We start from the raw sequence: 20,783 nt of genomic DNA, 5'->3' as shown, positions 1-20,783 counted from the left end.
AAGTCCTGGGGTGCTATAACGTAAAACTATTCCAAAGTTTTCTATTCCAATTCTGCTATCAGCCCTCCATGATTGGTCAAGAACTTTTTTCGACCACGCCCACTTCCCCTTTCTGTCACGCGACGTCACGAAAACTGCGATACTTCCCCATCTGAGATGTTGTGTGCACACTGATTATGTATGATTTGACAGAGAAAAGAAAAACAGTTATTTCTGATTTGACCCTTTTTCGCCATTAGCCCTCGGCTATTGATAAAAAGTTTTCGGGCTCCACCCACTTCACGTGCCTGTCACGCGACGTCACAAAACCGCACAAACTCACCGCGTCAAAGTGACGTTCACGCGATAAAGATTCAATAATAGCCGAACAAAACTGAATTTTCTTCTGAATAGCCGCAGGTTGCCACGTTCCGAAAGGAATACAAGATGGCTGCCGCTGATCGCTGAGACGCTGGCTACTCGCACCTGCCGCAACGTATGGGTGTATTTGCCTATAATAAAACTTCTTGCGTGGCCGTGTAACGTTTTCGAGCCCTTTCGGCACGTGTACCACATCATTCTGCCAACTCTTCTTTGCTGAGCATCCGTGTCAGCGTCATTATGAAGGTTCCGTTGCATGCCACCGCGATTTTCGACCAGCCACCGCAAGCTAAGTAAGGGAAAGCCGAACAATCGCAGACGCCGGCACCACCCTCTTCATCCGGTTATCGATTTTCAGTGCACTGGCTCTGCCCCAATGAATCCCTCACCACTTAAGCGTTCTCCTCGCCTCTTTTCAGCCAGTTAGATACGACAAGCCGCTCAGTGTAGGCAATGTTATTCGGTTTTCAAGCAAACAAATGTGACCTCCTATGAACGAGCAGAGCGTTTGATTGGTCTGTTCAGACAAACCTGCGGGTGACCGCCTGGTGCTTGCGTCGGTGGTTGCGCAAAGTTACGTCAGGAGATTGGAATAGAAACATATTGGAATAGTTTTACGTTATAGGGCCCCTGCAACGCTATTGCATCAGGCGGATGGGGCTCTGTGTCAGTGAATTGCGAAGGGACCCGTGTTTCTAACGGTGACCCCTGCAATCCTATTGCCATAATCTTAAGAGTGGGGAGTAGTGGGCGTCAGCTTACGATTTCGGCCACGATCAGTTATTGGTTGTGTTTGATGTACACCCGTGAGCTGTACGGGTGATGGCGCATCGGCCTTGCTGGAAACGGGAAGTGAGCTTTCCGGGGCCGCGGGGGTGGGTTTTCGCTCAGGTGATGGTAACCGAGCAGGGCGAAGGCAATGTGATCGCCATGCATCACGTGAAGAGGACAGGGAGCGTTCGGATAAATGTGGAGAGATTGAAATTTGGCGGAGTGCGGCCGCTGTTTTTTTTTTTAAATATCAGCCATTGTATTCTGGACAGCGGACCCCAGGAACTGTTGTATTGACAGCTGCCGCGGAACTGTGACTTGAGCCCTAATGACTTCCACCTGCAAAATAGCAACCAATCCCATATTTAGAGAGGCGCAACTTTCGTTCAGTGCCTCTTGTGCAAAATAGTAATAATGAGATGTTTGCAAGGAGTCGTTCTGATGTGGCTCTGTTTCGATCATCATGGTTTGCGGAGTGGGTTGGGATTTAGAGTGTCGTTTGGCGATAGGGAGAGTGCGTGGGGAAGGGTATAGAGGTGGCAGCTCTTCTGCCCAGCTCACCACCCGCTCTTTCTTTTCATATCCGTTTCTCTTCTGGCCCCTGGCCCTCAAACGGCAGCGACTGGAAGACGGATCTCTATAGCGGCCAGCCGAGCCACTCCCGTCAGCTTGGCGGTGATCGCCGGGTGTTCCGTGAGTGCGGCTGTGTCTTATAGTCCAGGGTTTCTCCGCTAAGCTCCTTTGTGTCTTTGCGGATTGTGTAGAATTTTGGTGAGCGCTCAGCTCATTCGTCATTACAGGCTGACCTTGCGCTGTGCTGGGCGGGAGACGCTGTTACTCACGTTTGCAGTATTCACGGATCAAGTGCGACTTGTTGGGCGGCGGAAGTTGACGAGATGTACAGAGACGGTCGGTAGCGTGATGAGCGCCGTTATAGTGAATACATTTTGGTGTGCACCAATGCAACTTCGCATGGTAGGAGATGCCAAACGCCGCGCAACGGGGTCGGTCAGGCATGGGACAGATGTCTGCCCCAAGGTTCATCAAAAAGCACACATAGCCCCCTTTCTGGCATGACCGGTAGACGTGGAGGCGGAGGTCTACTCCGCTGCCAGTGACGTTTCTCCCCAAGCCGAAAGTGCGCCCTCCTCATAAGGTGTATTAGGGGCACCACATTGGAAATGGTCCCCTTGGGAGTGGCCCGAACCTTCTTTTTTTGTGCGCACGCGGGTTTCGATGGCAATTTAGAGCGCAGGCTACTTTCCCAAGCGTATCACTCCTCAAGAAAGTCGATCGTAAGGCTGGGGAACCCTTCCGCCCTTTTGAACCAGTGGGTGGTCGGAAGTGGTGATAATCGAACCTTCAAGCTCCCGCAGCCGAGGCTGGCGCCCTATCACTATACGACGGCTGCGGACAAACACAAATTTATAGAGTCGATGAAACTGCTATCCTCAGCTCGTATAGCTGTACACTAATTTCCTTTCGCAAGGGATGCTTCGCCTTTCGGACAAAACAGTGACGTTATTTCTGTTCTTTTTTCCGTGAGGCCGCCGCTATATTTATCGTGGGAGTGAACGCATTGCAAACACGTGGTGACGTCCTCGCTTAGCTCTTGGGTTCCTGAGCATTCGCGGCAAAACGCCTTGTGGGGTCTCGAACTGTTCTGTATCACGTGACACAGCGGTGGCCTTGCAAGAAATGGAGGTCGCTGTGGGTCAGATGGGCTTCATAGGCAGCGATATGAAATGTAAATTTCAGCTTACGATATAAATTGAAATCCATTTCTCGCCTGTATAACCTTATGGATCTTTTACTCTCACAACAATACATTAGGAAGAGTTGCACGACCGCCTAATGGTACCTTTTGACTTAAACGGCACGTGAGCGTTGCTCGTTGCATGGAATAGAAATGACCGCACGTACCCATTTGGTCTCGTGGTATAGTATTGAACTAACCCCTCCATGCGTTGCAAAACTTCTGGTCATTGGTGCACCGTATGCCAAGGCACAACGTAGCGCACACCCATTTTGTTGTCTTTCATACGCTGCTTCAGCGATACCATACTCAGGTCTGCATTTTTTACGCAAAAATACTTCATTTCCATCATATAAATGTGTTGGATCAACAATGGCTTTACGCCTACGCAATCTGCACGCTATTCAATGGGCCACACGATCTGCTATCGATGAAGCTGCCTGTGATGATAAAGTAATTGCAACCACGTAGAAGGGTGCAAGCCTTCCAAAAACATACCTCATATTTATGCTAGTCAGTGATTTTGAACTGTGTTAACGTGGTTTAAAAACTGCTGTGCGCAGCCTAGGAGGAACGAGAGCGATGCAAGCGTGCACCTTCCTTTTCAACGTGTCACTGGGGATGTTCGAACATCAAAAATTTCTCATTACCAAGCCACTCCTTTTACTCAATTTGGTGCTCAAATAAAATGGCTAATAATGTAAAAATCGAATATTCTTACAAGCGTTCGCATAATCACCACCGACCAGTCAGCACGTGAAATATGACAATGTAAAACAGCTAGCCTTTCATCTTTATCATTTATACCCTTAGATTAGACGGATATATCGATAAGATCAAGCATTCACACCTCTATGACACTGTGTTTATCGTGCTTACTGATTGTGGCACAGATGCTTGGGTGCCACCGCTTCAATATCGTATGGCTACGGGGGGTCGTCTCTATATCGCATTCTATTCCGGATATTTCTGTTGACCATTCTGTCCAATGTAGAATAGTACTGAAATAACTCGTGAATATGTTAATTGCTCTGCATTTTATTTCCCTTTAGTGCCCGATTTTTGTACTACGGATGGTGAAATAACATATCCACATCCACTGATAAGTAGGAACCTAATTCAGTAGGCAGAATTCTCTTTTATACTTTTTTAAATTTATTAATGTTTCAAGCAAACATCTAATGCGAAGAAATTAAATGCACCAATACGCGAAAATGCGGCGTCGTCCGCGTCAACTTGAAGCGATGGTACAAAAAATGACCGATGGCACATTGATGTTAAATTTTTCTGGGGGATTCCTATAAAGAAAGTAAATCAATGACTCAAATGCAAATTTGGTAAGGTTGTGCCTGGCGGAGGGAGGGGGGATATTGAACCCTCCACGCGAGCATACATCGCAGAGGCCTAGGCGGCTCCATGGTTCTAGCTGAATGAAATATATGCCTATCGCATGCGTCATTGGTCACGTGACAACACATGCGTCACTTGTGCTTAGCGATTCATCGGTGTTTTGTATATAGTATAATCAACTCTCCACGCGAAAATGGTCAGAATGTTTCTAGTCTGTGGCCAACGTATGCGCGAGCACACACAACGAAGCAGCAGAAAGAAGTTTTGTACATGTCGGCAACATGAACGGAAAATATTTCTCCAAAGCGACTATAATGCTTTCGCATTCCCAGACGTAACTTGTGTTAAGTTTCCCATCCGAATTTTTTTGTCAAACAGTGTATCAAAACATATACGTGTCATTATTCTACCGACTATTCAAAGGTATTCGATTTGTATGCGTACACATTTTGATGACATCTCTAGAGTGTATAATATAGTCGGGTTGGAAAAATACTGTTCACAGGTTCCTAGCCAACAGTTAGATGCTTACAAATCTATTGACAAAATGAATATGCTCTTTCAGATAGTCAATGTGCTTGCATTGATTGGGCTCTTCTTCGGGATGGAGCTATTGGGTAAGTATTTGATCTCATTACTCATGATCGCTTATCGGTACGCTCTCCTTATTGAAAGATAGGAATGGCCCCAATAATTTGAGTATGTCTTCTACGCCGTGTGAGTAAAGTTTCACCATGTCTTGATGCCATGCTTTTATCTGTCATGCTAGTAACTTTCTAAGAAATATCAAATCGAACGTGCAGAGCTCTTTAAAAACATTGCATTTTGGGGTTTCTGAGATGCATGAGTGAAACAAACATGCGGATGTATTACGTCTTATGCACTGGACAAATGAGATAAATATCCATTGGTCATTACCCTTGCATGCAAATGGGAAACAACCTACTAAAGGTCATGCAGGAAGCCACACCAGAGCGCCTATTTAAACAATATGAACATTTCTTTTTAAGAGTCTGACAATTTTACACTGCGTGTGTCATGTAGGAGTAATGCTAGAAAAGTAGATTTCGTGACCAAGTAATTGTCTTTTCAGAAATATTCCAGAAGCATGTAAATTGGGTGTAGACGTGTGTGCTGCTGCTAATGTAGGGTTCGCAAGTGTATGTTGATATTAAAATGTGCTCACAGAGGCTGCAGATGGGGCAGCAACACGGCGCCTCACTCGAGCCAGGCAGTTGCGCCAGTTTTAGTACTGAAGGTGCGAAGGCACCGTGTCGGTGCCTCAGTAAGCCAGCTGAAGTATCGGAAACAGTTTTACACATTTTATTTTACTCAACATGCAGCCATTTCTAATTGTAGGGTCCGCTGCAGGGCAATGTTAAACATGCGTGCAACAGAGTAACGGTGTCATTTTTTACACATCTAACCAGCATAAATACCACTGTGTGAAATTAGAAATTCATAAAAAATCTCGCAAATTTGACCAAAGGAAACAAAAGAGGGGGAGAGGGAAGACCTGCGTATTTCTTTAGACTGACCTATGCAAACACCATTTGTGGGCTACACAGGCAAATTATCATCGTTCGTTTGCCTTGAGGCTTAGGGCCCAGGCAGCAGCAAATTAACGTCACACACTGAGCAGCAGCGCATAATTTTTTTCTTCTTCAGCAATTTTGCTCATGCCAATCTCGCATGCTTAGCAAAATGTGAATACGCTTGCTCGAACCAAGTGCTTCCTGGTGTACTACAGCCCTGTTTGGGCTATATCAGGAGTGCCCAAATATACAAGACACGCACGCGTACTCAACCCTGATTTTGCATGAGTGAACGAAAGCGAGGAATGTATCAAATTATTATTAAATAAAAATGAAACTACCTGTAATCGAAACAAATTGCTTGAGAACAATGTCATGTGAATAACAAACGTAGTCATACTTGCAGTGCCACAGCATTTAGGAATTGTCACAATGATAATTTCCGATAATAAAAAAAAGCAACTAAGGATGCATAAAATATTCCAATTCTGCAACGTTGCCTCATATTTATTGCCCCGATGTCAATACATATGATGGTACGTCGACTTCGTCTTATTTCCCTTAGATATCGGTTGTCACGCCTTTCTTTTTTCACCTGGAAACGGCTGACCATTGATAGAACGTTATCATTTGGCCTCAAATCCCGCCTTCGTGTATCGAAACTCACTCGTAGGTTCTCGCCCATTCCACAGCGAAAGAATAGCTGACAATTCCCATTGCTTGCGCGAATGTAGTGTGCTTGCTGACAACAATTGTGCGGAGTGTCTGCGCATATGCCACTGCTCCAAGTACGCAGGCAGCATTTCACACCGCTTTCTATGTTTTGGAACACGTACTGAATCATCATAATTTCCTCCTGCAGTGGTTTCGCACTTTCGCGAACACGGCAGAGAAAAGCGTAAAAGCAGCTCCAACGTAACAATGATTGGCGCATTTGATGCCGAATTGGTGTCAGATGCGAATGCTTTCTTTTCCACAGCTAAAGACTAACGTAAATGAGAACGTGGCAATAAATCCAGGACCACTCTAATTTATGCGCGCTTTTTATTCCGTAGTACTTAAAGAAGGGAATTGCGCTAAAAAAGACACGGACGAGTAAGAACATGGACGGGCGCGCCCTTCCATGTCCTTACTCGTCCGTGTCTTTTTTAGCGCAATTCCCTTCTTTAAGTATGTACGACCGACTCGCCCAACAACGTGCTCTCCTTATTCCGTAGTGTTACTCCAAAGCCACGGTATGTTTCTCGTGAATATGCTGGTATGAATTGTAGAACGCACGGCGAGCACAAGCGATCACATTCGCACGTACGAGTTGCTCATACGTAGCCGACCCGTCTGAGCCGTGGACCACATTTCGATGATCGACGACTGCGCTCGCCGCTATCGCCGTGTTTTGTGTGTAGCTTCTTTTACTGCGCACGAGTTATGCAGTGAATAGCTAATTCCCTAACTTTTTTTTGGCAGTGCTATATTTCTTAATCACCGTACTACAAATTTTGAATATGCAATGCCCGCTGGTGACGCTTTTCATCATGCAAGCGTTGCCACACACCTTGCAGCTGCCACGGTGCTGTTAAGAGCGCTCAGCAGCAGATGCCGCCAACGACGTTTCACCCTGAATTTTGTTGAAAACAGTCTAAAGAGCATGCGTGCAGCGCTACGCCTTCCTGTGACTTTCAATGCTTTGCTTCTCAGCCGAAACTTCCGATTTTGAAGCATACTTCACAAACTCAGACGACCATTTTGTTATTTATTAGCGGCGTTTTTAGCTTACTAAAACCACTAAAAGAAGCCCACAAAATGCAATAAATTGACTTCACAGCAGTTCGACTGTCCACACGCGGACATGCGCGATTGAATGAAAAAGTCAGACATTCCATTCGCTAATAATATTAAATACACTATAACGATAGTATTGTGAAATTAATGACGTGTTTTTATTTAAAAGTCTCAATAAATTGTATCAGTATAGTACCAGGTTGCTGCATCTCAAGTCTGCTATCTGTGCTGAAATAAAGCGTCAATTCATTCGTCCCTTTTTAGATTTTCCCAAGATATTCACGTATGCCTCGTGTATTTCTTAATTAAGCAACGCCTTTGGGACTGCTGGTATCTCTAGTGAATAAAGTGCCGTTCCATAATATATGAAAAGCATATAGAGACGTTCGTTGCACTCAGCATATCCCTCGATTACCCGATTGATGGCATAGATGTGATACATTCCAGAATATCCTTTCCTGAAGCCAGCCTATTCTCTTCTTTGACTAGTCAACTATTCCCCTGTCCACTTGAAATTACCTATGTGAATATTTTACCCAATACCGAAAGTAAAGTAACGGGCCAATAATTCTTCAGTTCTTTAACGCCTCCCTTCATGTGTTGGTCTTCTTCCCGCTCACTGGAACACTTGAAGTCGTGATACAGTGCGTATATAGGGCCGCATGCTTTTCAACCATGATATCTGCTTCATCTTTGTTTATTTCAACTGTTATTGTATCTTGTGCCACCGCTTTCCTCCGAGTCATGTCTTTCATAGTCGTTCTAACATCATCGCTAGCTGTAGAAGAAACCTCCGTATCCTGCTCATCAGTTCTGCGAATGAAGGTAGCATGGCTCCTCTGCCTACTGTTGAGGTCAGAACAAAATTATTCAGTTGCTTTTACGGCATTGAGGAAACGGGTAATGATGTTATCCTGCTCATCTTTCAGTATATACAACTTGCCTTGTCCTATGCGAAGTTTATTTTTTTCACCGATTTCTTTCTGCATCCATTCTTATTCCTTCGATCCTCAATGTTTCCTTCGGTGCAATTTTGAATGTCCCTTAATTTCTCCTTTTTGATTGTTCGAAGTTCATCTAATTCTATCGGATCTCTTCAGTGAGACTTTGTAATGATTTAACGACGAAGTGTGCCACCAGCTGACGTGCGCTACTCAGAGACCCGCTTTTTGTTTTAATTTGTAAGCTTTTTGTCTTGTCCTAAGGCCTCAGTTGCCAAAATTTGGTCCGCGGCTTCCTACCTCACTAGACAGAACTTTTTGGCAGCATTGCAGAGCCGTTCAATATCCTGCATGGCTCAGAATCTTGTCTTAAGATCACACACTGCTTCCCGCTGCTCGGCACTCGTCAAGTCGCAGGTGTCTGAGAATCGCCATACCATCGCTATGGCGCCAAAGCTTACCATCTTTCTGGTTGCTTTGTATTACTATAGACTCCGCTTCGACGTATCCGCTCGTCTAATATGTCTTCTCCCGTGTTACGACGGTATTTACCGTTTTAGTATTATCTACTAGAGATGACTTATGAAACTGCCTCTCTCGTACCAAAGCCAGCTTCTAATGGAACTCGTACACCCAGCGTAAAAGTCATCCGACTTAACCCGCACGTCCCACCCTTCGATGTCACGTTGTCAACCAACAGCTGGCCAGCGTTCCCATTCCTGGGAACCTGGGTCACAGGCGTGAAGACGGACACACTGAGAGGGTTTGTTCAAGTGAACATAAAGTGAAAGATTAGTGGCGTATGAACTTAGACACCACATTGTTTTTGGTTCAAGTTCGGCGCTTATGCTATGTAAATATAAGCAAATACATATGTTTTTGTAAGAGTATCATTACGATATCATCGAAGGATGCTCAAGAGACGAGCCGCCGCGAGAACGACGATGAAGTGGGTTTGTGCCCTTGGCACGAGCGAGTATAGGCCTGGCTGTCTGGCTCCAGTGAAATAGCCGGTAAATAGCCTCTTTCGTCTATGTCTTTCCACACGTAACATTCTGGTGGAAGATAGTGATCCCCGTCCTCGCCACGGAACTCCGAAGTGGTCGGTACATCGAGCTTGTCTCCATGCCGCATCCCCATGCAACGGCTTCGGCTTGTCCGACTGCTCCAATCATCACGGTTACCAACACCACAACCCTGGTGTTTTCTCTGGCCTAGAGGGACAGGACGCTGACGAATGCATCAAGCTCTATGAACACGCCAATGCTAAAAAGATATGGGACCCAACGATTATGCTTGCCAATGTCATCTTTTATCTCGGCGGTACCTCACGCGCATGGCACCAAACGCATGACGACGCGATAACCAGTTCGGACAGCTTCAAAGAAAAACCACGGCAACTGTTCGGCGCCCCTTTGGGCGCAAGGCTGCTGCGAGAAAGGCTCTTGCATTTCGTGTTCAGACATCTAAGGAGCCGTACGTTTCATACATCCTCAACGTCTTGGCTCTATGCCGAAAAGCTGACGATACAATGTCTGAAGGAGATAAAAAGGCACATGTGCTAAAAGGCATTTCCGACGACACTTTCAACTTGCTTATTTTGGGCAACGTATCGGCTATCGACGGCATCATAACAGAATGCCATCGCCTTGAGCAAGCTAAGAGCCGCTGTATCACACACCACATCAAGCGGCTACCCAACACTGCTGCTACGTGGACATGTGAGGATCCACCGCGTCAACCACCACCTGCGATGACGTATCCCGTATTGTTCACCGCGAGCTTGAGGCCGCCTATTCACCAGCTTTCTCCTCGATGCCTCCCGAACCGCCAGCAACCGCAATTACGATGATTCAGGCCGTCGTCAGACAGGAATTTGAGAAATGGGTCTGAACTCAGGGTGTTCAATGTCTCAACCCAGCGTTGCCCAGTATTCTAGCGGCCCTCCTCGTCCCCGGAAATCTTTTTCGGCCGAACTTCACCACAACACGTCCGAATGGCGTACCCCTCATGAGACGACCGTCTGCTTCCACTGCTGTCGCATCGGCCATGTCGATCGGCACTGCCGCAACGGAGAGCCACCACCTCCTCGGATATGCACCGCCGCTCATTGCCGCATCTTCGGAACTTCTGTTCCCTGTGCCACCCATCATGAGCTCACTGCCGCTGGTGCTCCAGGTCCGAACCTTCGCAACAGCCGCTCCGCCTCATCTCGACGCCATCAGTCTCGTTCGCCCCAACCCCGTCACTTTTCTCCGCCGCCTATCGCTTCCCGGACCCAGTCGAAAAACTAGGTACTGTAGCTCCTGGAGGTGAAGCTGCGTTGTCGACCCTGCCTTCAAATCATCAGTTCACGTTACCCTACGAACCAATACTTTCCCGACGTTGACGTTGACGGCTATCCTGTCACTGCACTCATCGATACAGGAGCACAACTTTCTATTATGAGGGCTGCCTTCCGACGACGACTAAAGCGCCTCACCCCAGCGTCGGCACTCGTCGTCCGCCTCGCGGATGGCGTCGTTGTGCCTATTGTCGGCATGTGTGCGACACGTGTCAGCATCACCGGCCGCCACACTCTCGTCATCGTCACCGTGATTGCTCACTGCACCCCATGGCTAATTCTCTACCTAGATTTTCTCTCCGCGCATTCTGCTCTTATTGACTGCTCAGCCAGTACCCTTCGCCTTGAGTTGCCGAATCTCGCAGAACCTTCTGACGTACCCCAGTGCCGCTCACGCCGCACCGGCTTTCTTCGCGTGCTAGCAAAGTCAATAGCCTAGTAACAATAAAATTACATTTTATTGAACTGTTGTCTTCGCCACCCGTTCCTGATGACGAGTACCTCGTCACTCCTCTGCCCGACATTCCACTACAGTATGACGTTACCGTGCCTCACAGTATACTTACTATCACTGCGAGCCGCACTTTCATGGCTATCTGTAACTTTGGATTGGCAAAGCATATACTACCTCAAGGTATTTGCCTTGCCAACGTTGATTGTCTCGGTGACCATCACATGGCAACTTTATCGACCGATGCTTCTTGCGAGCTTAGCAGGCCCATCGTGCCAACCTCGGCTGCCGATCCCAAGATACAGAGAATGGTTGCGATGGATCTGTCTTCTGTGCAGGCTGAAGACCTTTACCGAGTATTATCTCCTACAGAGATATTTTCGACTTCGACGATCGCCCTTTAGGCCAGACGCTCGCGGTCAAGCAACGGATTCTTACTGGCGATGCTACTCCTATTCACTGACGACCGTATTGGGTTTCTCCGTCAGAGCACCGAGTAATTCAAAGTGAAGTGAACAAAATGCTAGATAAAAACATCACTGAGCCTTCTTCGATTCCTGGGTGTCACCTGTAGCGTTGGTTAAGAAGAAGGATGGCACGTGGCGCTTATGTGTAGACTACCGTCATTTGAACAACATTACTAAAAAGGACGTCTAGGCGCTCCTACGTATAGACGACGCCTTTGACTGCCTCCGGGTTTCCAGCTGTTTCTCTTCTAATAATATTCGTTCTGGATACTGGTACATTGCGTTGACTATAAGGACTGAACAAAAACCGCGTTCATCACACCTGATGGCCTATACCAATTTAAAGGAATGCCGTTTGGATTATGCAATGCCCCTGCCCCCTTTAAACGTATGGTCAACTCCTTGCTCCGAGGTTTCAAATCGTCCACATGTCTCTGCTACCTCGACGACGTAATCGTCTTCTCGCCCACGTTCGACACTCTCCTTGAGCGTTTAACAGCTATACTTGATGTATTTCGAAAGGCGAAGCTGCAAGTTAACTCGTCCAAATGTCGTTTCGGCCGCCGCCAAATTGCTCTTCTGGGCCAACTCGTTGACACTTCCGGAGTACAGCCTTACCCCGACAAAACTCGCGCTGTCAGAGATTTTCCGGTTCCGTTGACAGCCGCAAATGTTCGAAGTTTTGTAGGACTACGCTCGTACTTTCGTCGTTTTGTTCCAGATTTTGCGACAATTGCTAGACCCCTCACTAATCTATTCACGAAAGGAGTACAGTTCTTGTGGGGCACTTCAGAAGCCGCCGAGTTCTCTCGTCTCGTCACTCTTCTGACCTCACCACCCATTCTCGCCCACTTCGACCCTGATGCTCCTACACAATTGCGTACAGATGCCAGCGGTCATGGCGTAGGTGCGGTCTTAGCCCAGCGTCAGCATGGCCAGGATCGCGTTATTGCTTATGCGAGCCGCCTCCTCACAACTTCGGAGCGCAACTATTCGATTACGGAACGAGAATGCCTTGCTGTAGTATGGGCAGTTGGGAAGTTCCGTCCTTACCTTTACGGTCGCTTTTCTTTCCGTAGTCACTCACCATCACGCTTTGTGCTGCCTCTCATCGCTAAAAGATCTACTGGCTGGCGTGGTCGATGGGCTTTGAGGGTACAAGAATTCTCGTATTCCATGGTGCACAAGTCGTGCCATCTACACCAAGACGGTGACAGGTTGTCGCGTTGCCTTGTTGACGAATCTGACTCCTCCAATATTGCCAGCGCTGCTTGCGTGTTGTCTGTATAACTGCTAGTTCATTTGACTGACAAACAACGTCCTGACGCATACATCAGAGCACTCATTGACCGTTTTGAGCACTCTCCGGCAGATGCTACTCTACGCCTATTATTCTTCCGCGATGGTACTCTGTACCGTCGTAACCTTCATCCACACGGCTCTGAGTTCCTACTTGAAATACTTAAACACCTCCGCTCATCCGTTCTAGAAGAGCTTCACGACGCACCAACGGCAAGACACCTCGGCGTATCTCGAACATATGACCAAGTACGTCGTTTTTTCTGGCCGGGATTTGCCTGTTCCGTGCGACGTTACGTCACCGCTTGTGAACATTGCCAAACGACGAAGAAGCTTTCCCAGATCACCGCTGGTTTCCTTCAGCAGCTCGTCGAGCACTTCCTTCGTGTCGAATTATACCTTCTCGGCCCATTTCCGGAATCTACATCAGGAAACAAGTGGGTTGCAGTCGCGGCGGACTACGCGAACCGTTACGCCGTAACTCACGCTCTTCCGACCAGTTGCGCAACTCATGTTGTGGACTTCTTCTTACATGACATCATTTTTATGCAAGGTGCTCCGCGCCAATTGCTAACAGACAGCGGCCGTAGATTTTTGACCAAGGTCATTGACGGCATCACGCGTGCCTGCTCACATAATTTAGCGCCTCTTACCACCCTCAAACGAACGGCCTCACTGATCGTTTGAACCGCAACACTGCAGATATGTTGTCCAAATACGTTTCAGACGACGACAAGGAATGGGACCTTACTCTACCTTACATTGCCACTTACCTTACATTACCTTACACTGCGACTGAATAAATCATTGAATCATATTATGTTCTAGGAGGTCTCCTTTTTACTTAAGTCTTTGACTATTGACCTCCTCCTACGTTTATAATGCATATAAGCATGTTACATGCGTTTTGAAACGATACCGGCTGCAATTATGCGAGCCACAGGCTTATTTCTTAATCATTTGAGCCGTCTCAAACACCATGTTTATTACTTTGTTTTACCAAAAGTAACTTTGTCTGCTGGAGAATTTCTTTTTTTTTTGTTTTCAACGGAGCAATAAAGGTTCGTTAAGCGAAGGCACATATCTAATTGGGTGTAGCTGTATAAATGCGCTCGCCACGTCCATAGCTGCGTTAGGCATCAAAAAGCATTATGACAGCCAAATACATCGGTATCAGCACGTCTTTCCCATTCTTCAACTTTCTTTTAGCAATAGCAAGTACATGTGGTTTGTGCGCCTATTGTGAAATAAATGCCAGATGCGAAAAGAAATCTTATTTCTTTACGTTATGTACCATATATTCATGTCTATGGTCCACGGATGGTGTGAGCATGAAAATGAAAAATACGTTGGAGAACGGACCATCTATGCGTACGGACTATGCATTATTCCGTTTCTGGGACCATTGAAAGGAAAAAGGTGGTCGAGATTTCCTGGCGAAAATTGCACAGACATGGGGAAATTAGCTCACCAATGATGGTCCACTGCTTTTTCAAAATATTTTAGCTCATACTGGCGGCTCGCCAAATGCGAGGTATTGCTGCAAGTGTTCCTCATTGCGGCCGCTTTTTGCATGTCGACTCATGAGTGCATGCTCAGCACCTGGTACAAAATAATGCAACAGATTTACGTGACTCTAAAGGCGCACAAACGCGGGAAACGCAGTGGTACCGTTCCGATGCCATTGGAGGCCGTACATTGCGTGCCACAAATTTTAGCCCGCTTGATTGTACTGACAGCAAGGAATACTTACTGCGCCATTTCACAATTCCAAGCCCTAGCGCCAAATCAGGCTGTCACTGTCAATATATCGCCTTTCCGCCGAAATTTGCAAGTTTGGTGCAATGCTGCAGCTATATATGATTGTTTATATGTCGCGTTTGGTATGCTGCCTGATGTCCCGAATGTAACATACATAAAGCGCAACTTAGAGATTTCGCTTATGTATAAGTTCATTAAAATTAATAGCAGCGAAAATATTTTACAACAAATATTACGCAATAAGCGTCGCTTAAGGTCTAATATATTTTCTTTTCAACAACGACTGCCTGCTTTATCCTCCTAATGATCCAAAGGTCAAGGCAAAATAAACTGCAAATGAAACATCAGTGTATATGGGACACCATACCTTATGCCATATCATAATTGGTAAATGCACGTATCTTTAAATAAATAAATAGGCCGTCAGAATTATTAAATTATTTTTATTGATTTTTTCTGTACATATTAAAATTTTTATCTATACTTTTCCCGGGAACTGCAATTCACGCCCTACTAAAGTGATCGCTCAGACCAAAACGCTCCTGTATGAGTTCGAGCTCACTAGAATGCTATCGTTAAATCTATCTGGTTTATTATGTTCTCGCCGACCAGTTTATATTCAGATTGCATGCGTAGCGTGAATTGTGTAGTCTTTTCTGGGAGGCACGCAAAATGGGAGGCACGGCAAAATGACGAAGATTCTCTGCCATCAACGAAGATGGGGAAGTGGCATTTGCGGCGACGACCAATTCTTTTCCCAAGCGCGTTTAGACGTAGCCTGCCTTCATTTCCGCTACTGAACCATGTGCTCGCAAAGAACCGCTTTTTCCCACCCCGCGAGAACTACCTTCTCGCACTCCGGCCAGATGATGATCAGCTAGAGAAGCAGGCGCCTCACATTTCCTCTACGATCGCAAGAATATAAATGAAGTATTTTGGCAGGGCCTCGCCTGATCTGTCGCCCGTTACGTGAAGACATGCCAGGACTGTTAGCAACTCAAGACACCTGTAATAAGGCCAGCGGAAAAGCTACAACCGATCGAGTCTCCTTACCTTCCGTTCTGACCAATGGGGTTGGACCTATTGGGGTCATTTCCTGCATCAAGATTAGGAATAAGTGGATCGTCGTGGCTACCGACTACTTTACCCATAACGCATAAACGAAAGCTCTGAGTAAAGGTAGTGCGGCCGAAGTTGCTGAATTCTTCATCGAAAATATGCTAGGACATGCTGCCGCGAAAGCGCTCATCACCGACCGAGGAGCGGCTTTACAGCGAAGCTTACCCAATCGACTCAGCAATACAGCCAGCCAAGCCACAGGAGTACAATGGCCTACCAACCTCGGACTTATGGCGTTACGGAGCGGCTGAACAAGACTCTCGCTGACGTGATAGCTATATACATTGGCGTCGTGCTCAACACGTTGGAGGCCGTCCTTCTCTACGTAACTTTTGCATTCAGCATGGCCGTGCACGTCAAGCCGTTTGCACTGATCACGCTCTTCAATCTGGTTTACGGCAGGAACCAGACGACGAATGTCCATGCCATGCTGCCACACGTTACCCACGAAGGGAATCTCGATACCGCCGCCTGTTGACAGTGGGCCGAAGAAGCACGACACCTGGCCTGCCTGCGCATCAGGAGCTAATAAAATACTTACAGCCGACACTACAATCTCCGACGATGGTACTGGGAATACCAACCTTGTGACCGAATTTTAGTTTTCACCCTGATTCACCGCCAAGGACTTAGTGAAAAACTTTTGCGACGCTATTTTGAAGCTTAAAAGATCGTCCCGCGCACTGGCGCAGTGGACTCTCAGGTCCTACGAGAGAGCATTACGCAATCACAGCGGCGCTGCTCCCGACGTGAAGTAGTTCATGTTGTGCGGCTGAAGCTTTCCTACGCCAGATAAGAAACTTCGGGAGATTGCTACCTTGTGACTTCGTTGTTTCTTATTCACAGGGGTGCTTTAGTTTTTAGCTCTTGTGTTTGCAGCATTGGGACAATCCTTCCTTTGTTTTTCAATAGGATTTTTTAATAAGATATTTTTCGATAAGCTTATTTCAGTGTTCCATGTAAAAAATATGCGGGTCGCACGCAGCGTCGTAATCGATGTAAGTGAAGCTTTCTTTGCCGTTTCCTTTGATGGACGATAATTAGCGCTGATGGTGACAACGAATGTTTAATTTGTTTAACGTTTAGTCCATCACAAAACCGGTCACTTCACGGTAAACGTTACCTTGCGTGCACCACTGCTATTTGTCGTCGAAATACACAGAACGCAGAGGGCAAGCTTTAGCTTGATACGTTGTTGTGCTCCATACTTCATAACCTCTGAGAAGGTGGAGCCTATTCACTGCCTCACACGGCATATCGTATCGTGGCAGAAGTATTACACTTTATTTGAATTATGGAGCTGCGTACTGCAACGATAATCGTATTATAATGCGCGCCATAGTGGTGGACGCCGGAATAATTTTGATGGTGGGGTATTTTTTAACGTGTCCCTAAATCTACGTTAACGAGCAACTACCGCACATGCATTCTGACGAAAATAAAGTTTTTCTATCCATCCATACGTTAACGAGCGTACCAAACCTACTTCCTTGAGCAACCACATGGCCACAAATCTTCAAGAAACAGCACAAAGGGCCCATACGTACTTTGAACTTAAAGTTAACCCGTTTGCCAGCAACCGTTTATAGTAGAAGCATTCCTTCTCATGTCACTTTTGTTCCTAACCTCACCCCCCTTCCTTTTGTCCTTCCTTCCTTTGGAAGGGGGCATTAACATGCATACTTATTTATCCTTTCCTCGACAAATGCAATTCATCCACGATCAAAGTTATTGCTCAGCGCAAGACGCGCCCTCTTTGTTTCGCGGTTACTCGAAGGTTATCGCTGATTCTATCTGTTTTGTATGTTCTCAACGAACCTTTTAAAATCGTTTATAGGCGCGATACGGACTGTGTAGCAGTTCGTGGAAGGCACCAGCAATGTCTTTTTTGCTGGCGTCCACAATGAAATTACTGTAACGGGTGTGATGTCAGCGCGAACGCGTAAAATATTGCTGCGCCCGGTATGGGCCTGTGTACCGAGACAATATGCCCTATTTTAGAAGGGATGGTGGTACCAGCCATGAGGGGCTAAGTATTGCATCGTGAGAAGGAAGAGAACCGACAGCGAGCGCTTGGGTGTTCTCAACAGCAGAGCCTCAAACGCGATGTAGCCCATAGACCAGGTGGTGCAGGCCTTCTGCTGAGGTCACGACGCAGTTTCCGCACACGATGTTGTCTTTCGCATCCGATTAGTCTGTGACGCCTCGTCACCTATGAAGTGCAGCTATAACATGTATCAGCAGTGCCTACACACCAGCTACTGGTTCATTGCGGCGGCAATAAGTAAGTAAAATGCTCCGCTAAGTGGCACGGAAAAGACGTCGACGGGCCAATCTCGCTTTGGTCTGGCGAGAGGTACGCCAGCGCGAAGCAGAACGCCTTCGCGCGCTTGCAGCGCACGCTACGATCTCTGCCACTCGCATTCCTGTAGCTTAGTCTCTCGTAATTTAACTGGCGGCCCAAGACACTACAGAACCGGACAAAAATGCCTGTACCTTATCCGAAATCGCTCGGCAGTAGGAAGCCGCTCGCAAACAGGGCGCCGTGCGCCAAGCAAACCTGCAACACAGTCGCCTACGCGTAAATCGTGCGCCTTTCGCTACAGCGCGCCGTGAGTTCATGAAGCAAGCATGCAACAGCTATTGTGAAGACACGTTTCACTTTCATGCTCAAACTATTCCTATCAAACAGGGAGCAACCATATTGTTCTTTCTATGGCACAGGTTCACGTAATAAGGAGTGAGAATTGCTTGTTCAAACGTTTCGTTACTGTATTGTTCTTCACGATCTCTACACAGTGACAATATACACCCTGGGTCCGCAGTCATTTGTGGTGCTAGTTGTTACAAGGAGAAAAGCAATACAATGGCTACGTACATGAACGTATTCATGAATAGAAACAGAACCAACAGGTTCCAAGTTCTTGCAAACGTGAAAGATGGGGATTACGTAAATGTCACATTCTTTATTATAGTGAATGTTAGCTTAAGTAGAACAAAGCAAAAGTGATCTACAAAGTATATAAAGCCTTTAGGAACGTAATTCCAGTAATTTAATGGGTTGGAGATTGTTGAAGATTTAGCTCTTCTAACGTAGGGCCCAGTTATCTCACGCTAACAGTATCGGCGTGTCATGCGCCTTTTTTGAGAAACGAACGTATTGTATACAGAAAAATGTTTTGTGTCTCTTTTTTCCGCAGAGGCCCTAAATCCACACCTCGCTACCAAAGAAGGTTTGTCAAGCCCACTGTGTGTTAAACGAGCACATTTCTAATCAGGATATCCTTTCTTTTTTTTTTGTCCGCAGAAAGCACACTTGACTGGGCCTACAGGGTAGCTTCTATTTCATACAGGGCAGGAAGTTGTCTTCTTTCGATCGGCCTGATATGGGGAGCGCATTCTGTAAGTACTGACTTCTTAATTAAAAAAACCTGCGGTGTGAATGATTCGAGTGGATTTTATTTGACTTCATTTCATACTACCCAGAATGACTAAAGCAAAAATTGCAGGACGCCTAAGCTTCGCCTTCAAGAGTGGAACGCGACAGCGTTCCCATCGACCCGCGAAGGGGTGTAAGACAATGCGCTACGGCGCAGGGATCACTTACGAGGCGCCCCGCATCGGACTTTGCGGCCACCTATCACACGGAGAGCGCCGAGCAACGCAGCGTTCGGCGCGGCAACGAAACGTGCGCCTCAGCAAACGGAACGAACCAAAGAACTCAGTGTCTCGGAGGGGGAAACGATCTACGCCAGCGAAACGTCGTGATCGGCACGGGCAGAGAGATAGATACATAGTAATCTAAAGAAAGGAACGGCGCTTGATTCTGCAACCCGCATGGGAGCACGGCGAAGCGTCGTCAGGGGAGAGGGAGTCGGCGCCGCGATGCGACTGGCACCGGTCCGCGTAAAGCCCCAATGCGCGCATGGCGCGCCACCTGTCGGGACAGCGTCGTACATTGAGAGGATGGGGTCTTCTGTGTTTGCCGCAAGATGGGTCTGCGTGTGCGGTAAGCACAGAAGAAATGTAGCGAAAACGTACGTCGCTACTCGTGTAAATGCGACTTCTCTAAGTTACATGCTCATAATTACCGATATACACCCCAGTATAACTTTCTACGGCACGTTTTTAAGGCAACACCGCCTTCACTAGAAGCGCGTTTGTACCGCTTTCAAGCATCGAACTCATGGCTGAGTGGTAGCGTCTCGGTCTCACACTCCGGAGACCCTGGTTCGATTCCCACCCAGCCCATCTTGGAAGTTGCTTTTTATTTATAAAGTGCCTGTCATGATTTATCGCTCATGGTCAACGCCGCGGACGCCGACGCCGTCACCGACACCGACGCCGACGACACCGGCTTTTCTGCGACACGAGCTCCTTAATGCTATCGCGTTAATAAAGAAGGGAGTAATGTAATTCGGAAGTGCAGTACAAGGATACACTTTCTGTCTATACGATGTCAACCAATATTGAACGAGAACAAACAATACATAGTAGGGCGGCGATTTATCTGGAAAGACCCTTCTCGTCCTATGAGTTCCGTGTGATGTATAAGTACAGAATTTGTGCAATATATGTGTTAATTCCGACCATTACTATTAGAAAAGACACGCTATTTAGCAAAATCGTATCTGATCGTGCGGTTTTAAATGAGAACAACGAAAGTTTCATAGAAGATCCGATAGAATCATATAACATTATGGATGCTGCACACATTTGGCATAAGATATTTTTGAATTAGGGTATTTCAGTCTTGTATGTAAAAAATTGGAGGACGCTTAAGCTTCGCCTTCAAGAGTGGGACGCGACAGCGTTCCCGTCGACCCGCCAAGGGGTATAAGACAATGCGC

The 20,783-nt window shown here is 46.8% G+C and overlaps 1 protein-coding gene across 1 annotated transcript in view; it reads left to right on the top strand.

Moving 5' to 3' along the window:
• Nucleotides 1-20,783, top strand: part of LOC135910205 (uncharacterized) — a 130,966-nt gene that overhangs the window by 20,542 nt on the left and 89,641 nt on the right. Inside the window, exons 3-5 of the mRNA XM_065442253.1 lie at nucleotides 4,803-4,854; nucleotides 19,134-19,166; nucleotides 19,241-19,335. Coding sequence (XP_065298325.1) covers nucleotides 4,803-4,854; nucleotides 19,134-19,166; nucleotides 19,241-19,335 — 180 coding nt within the window. The remainder of the gene's footprint in view (nucleotides 1-4,802; nucleotides 4,855-19,133; nucleotides 19,167-19,240; nucleotides 19,336-20,783) is intronic.

Source organism: Dermacentor albipictus, chromosome 10 (genome assembly GCF_038994185.2).
Source record: "Dermacentor albipictus isolate Rhodes 1998 colony chromosome 10, USDA_Dalb.pri_finalv2, whole genome shotgun sequence".
Classification (NCBI taxonomy): domain Eukaryota; kingdom Metazoa; phylum Arthropoda; class Arachnida; order Ixodida; family Ixodidae; genus Dermacentor; species Dermacentor albipictus.
The sequence above is the reverse complement of the archived record's forward strand: the minus strand, read 5'-3'. Positions and strand labels throughout refer to the sequence as shown.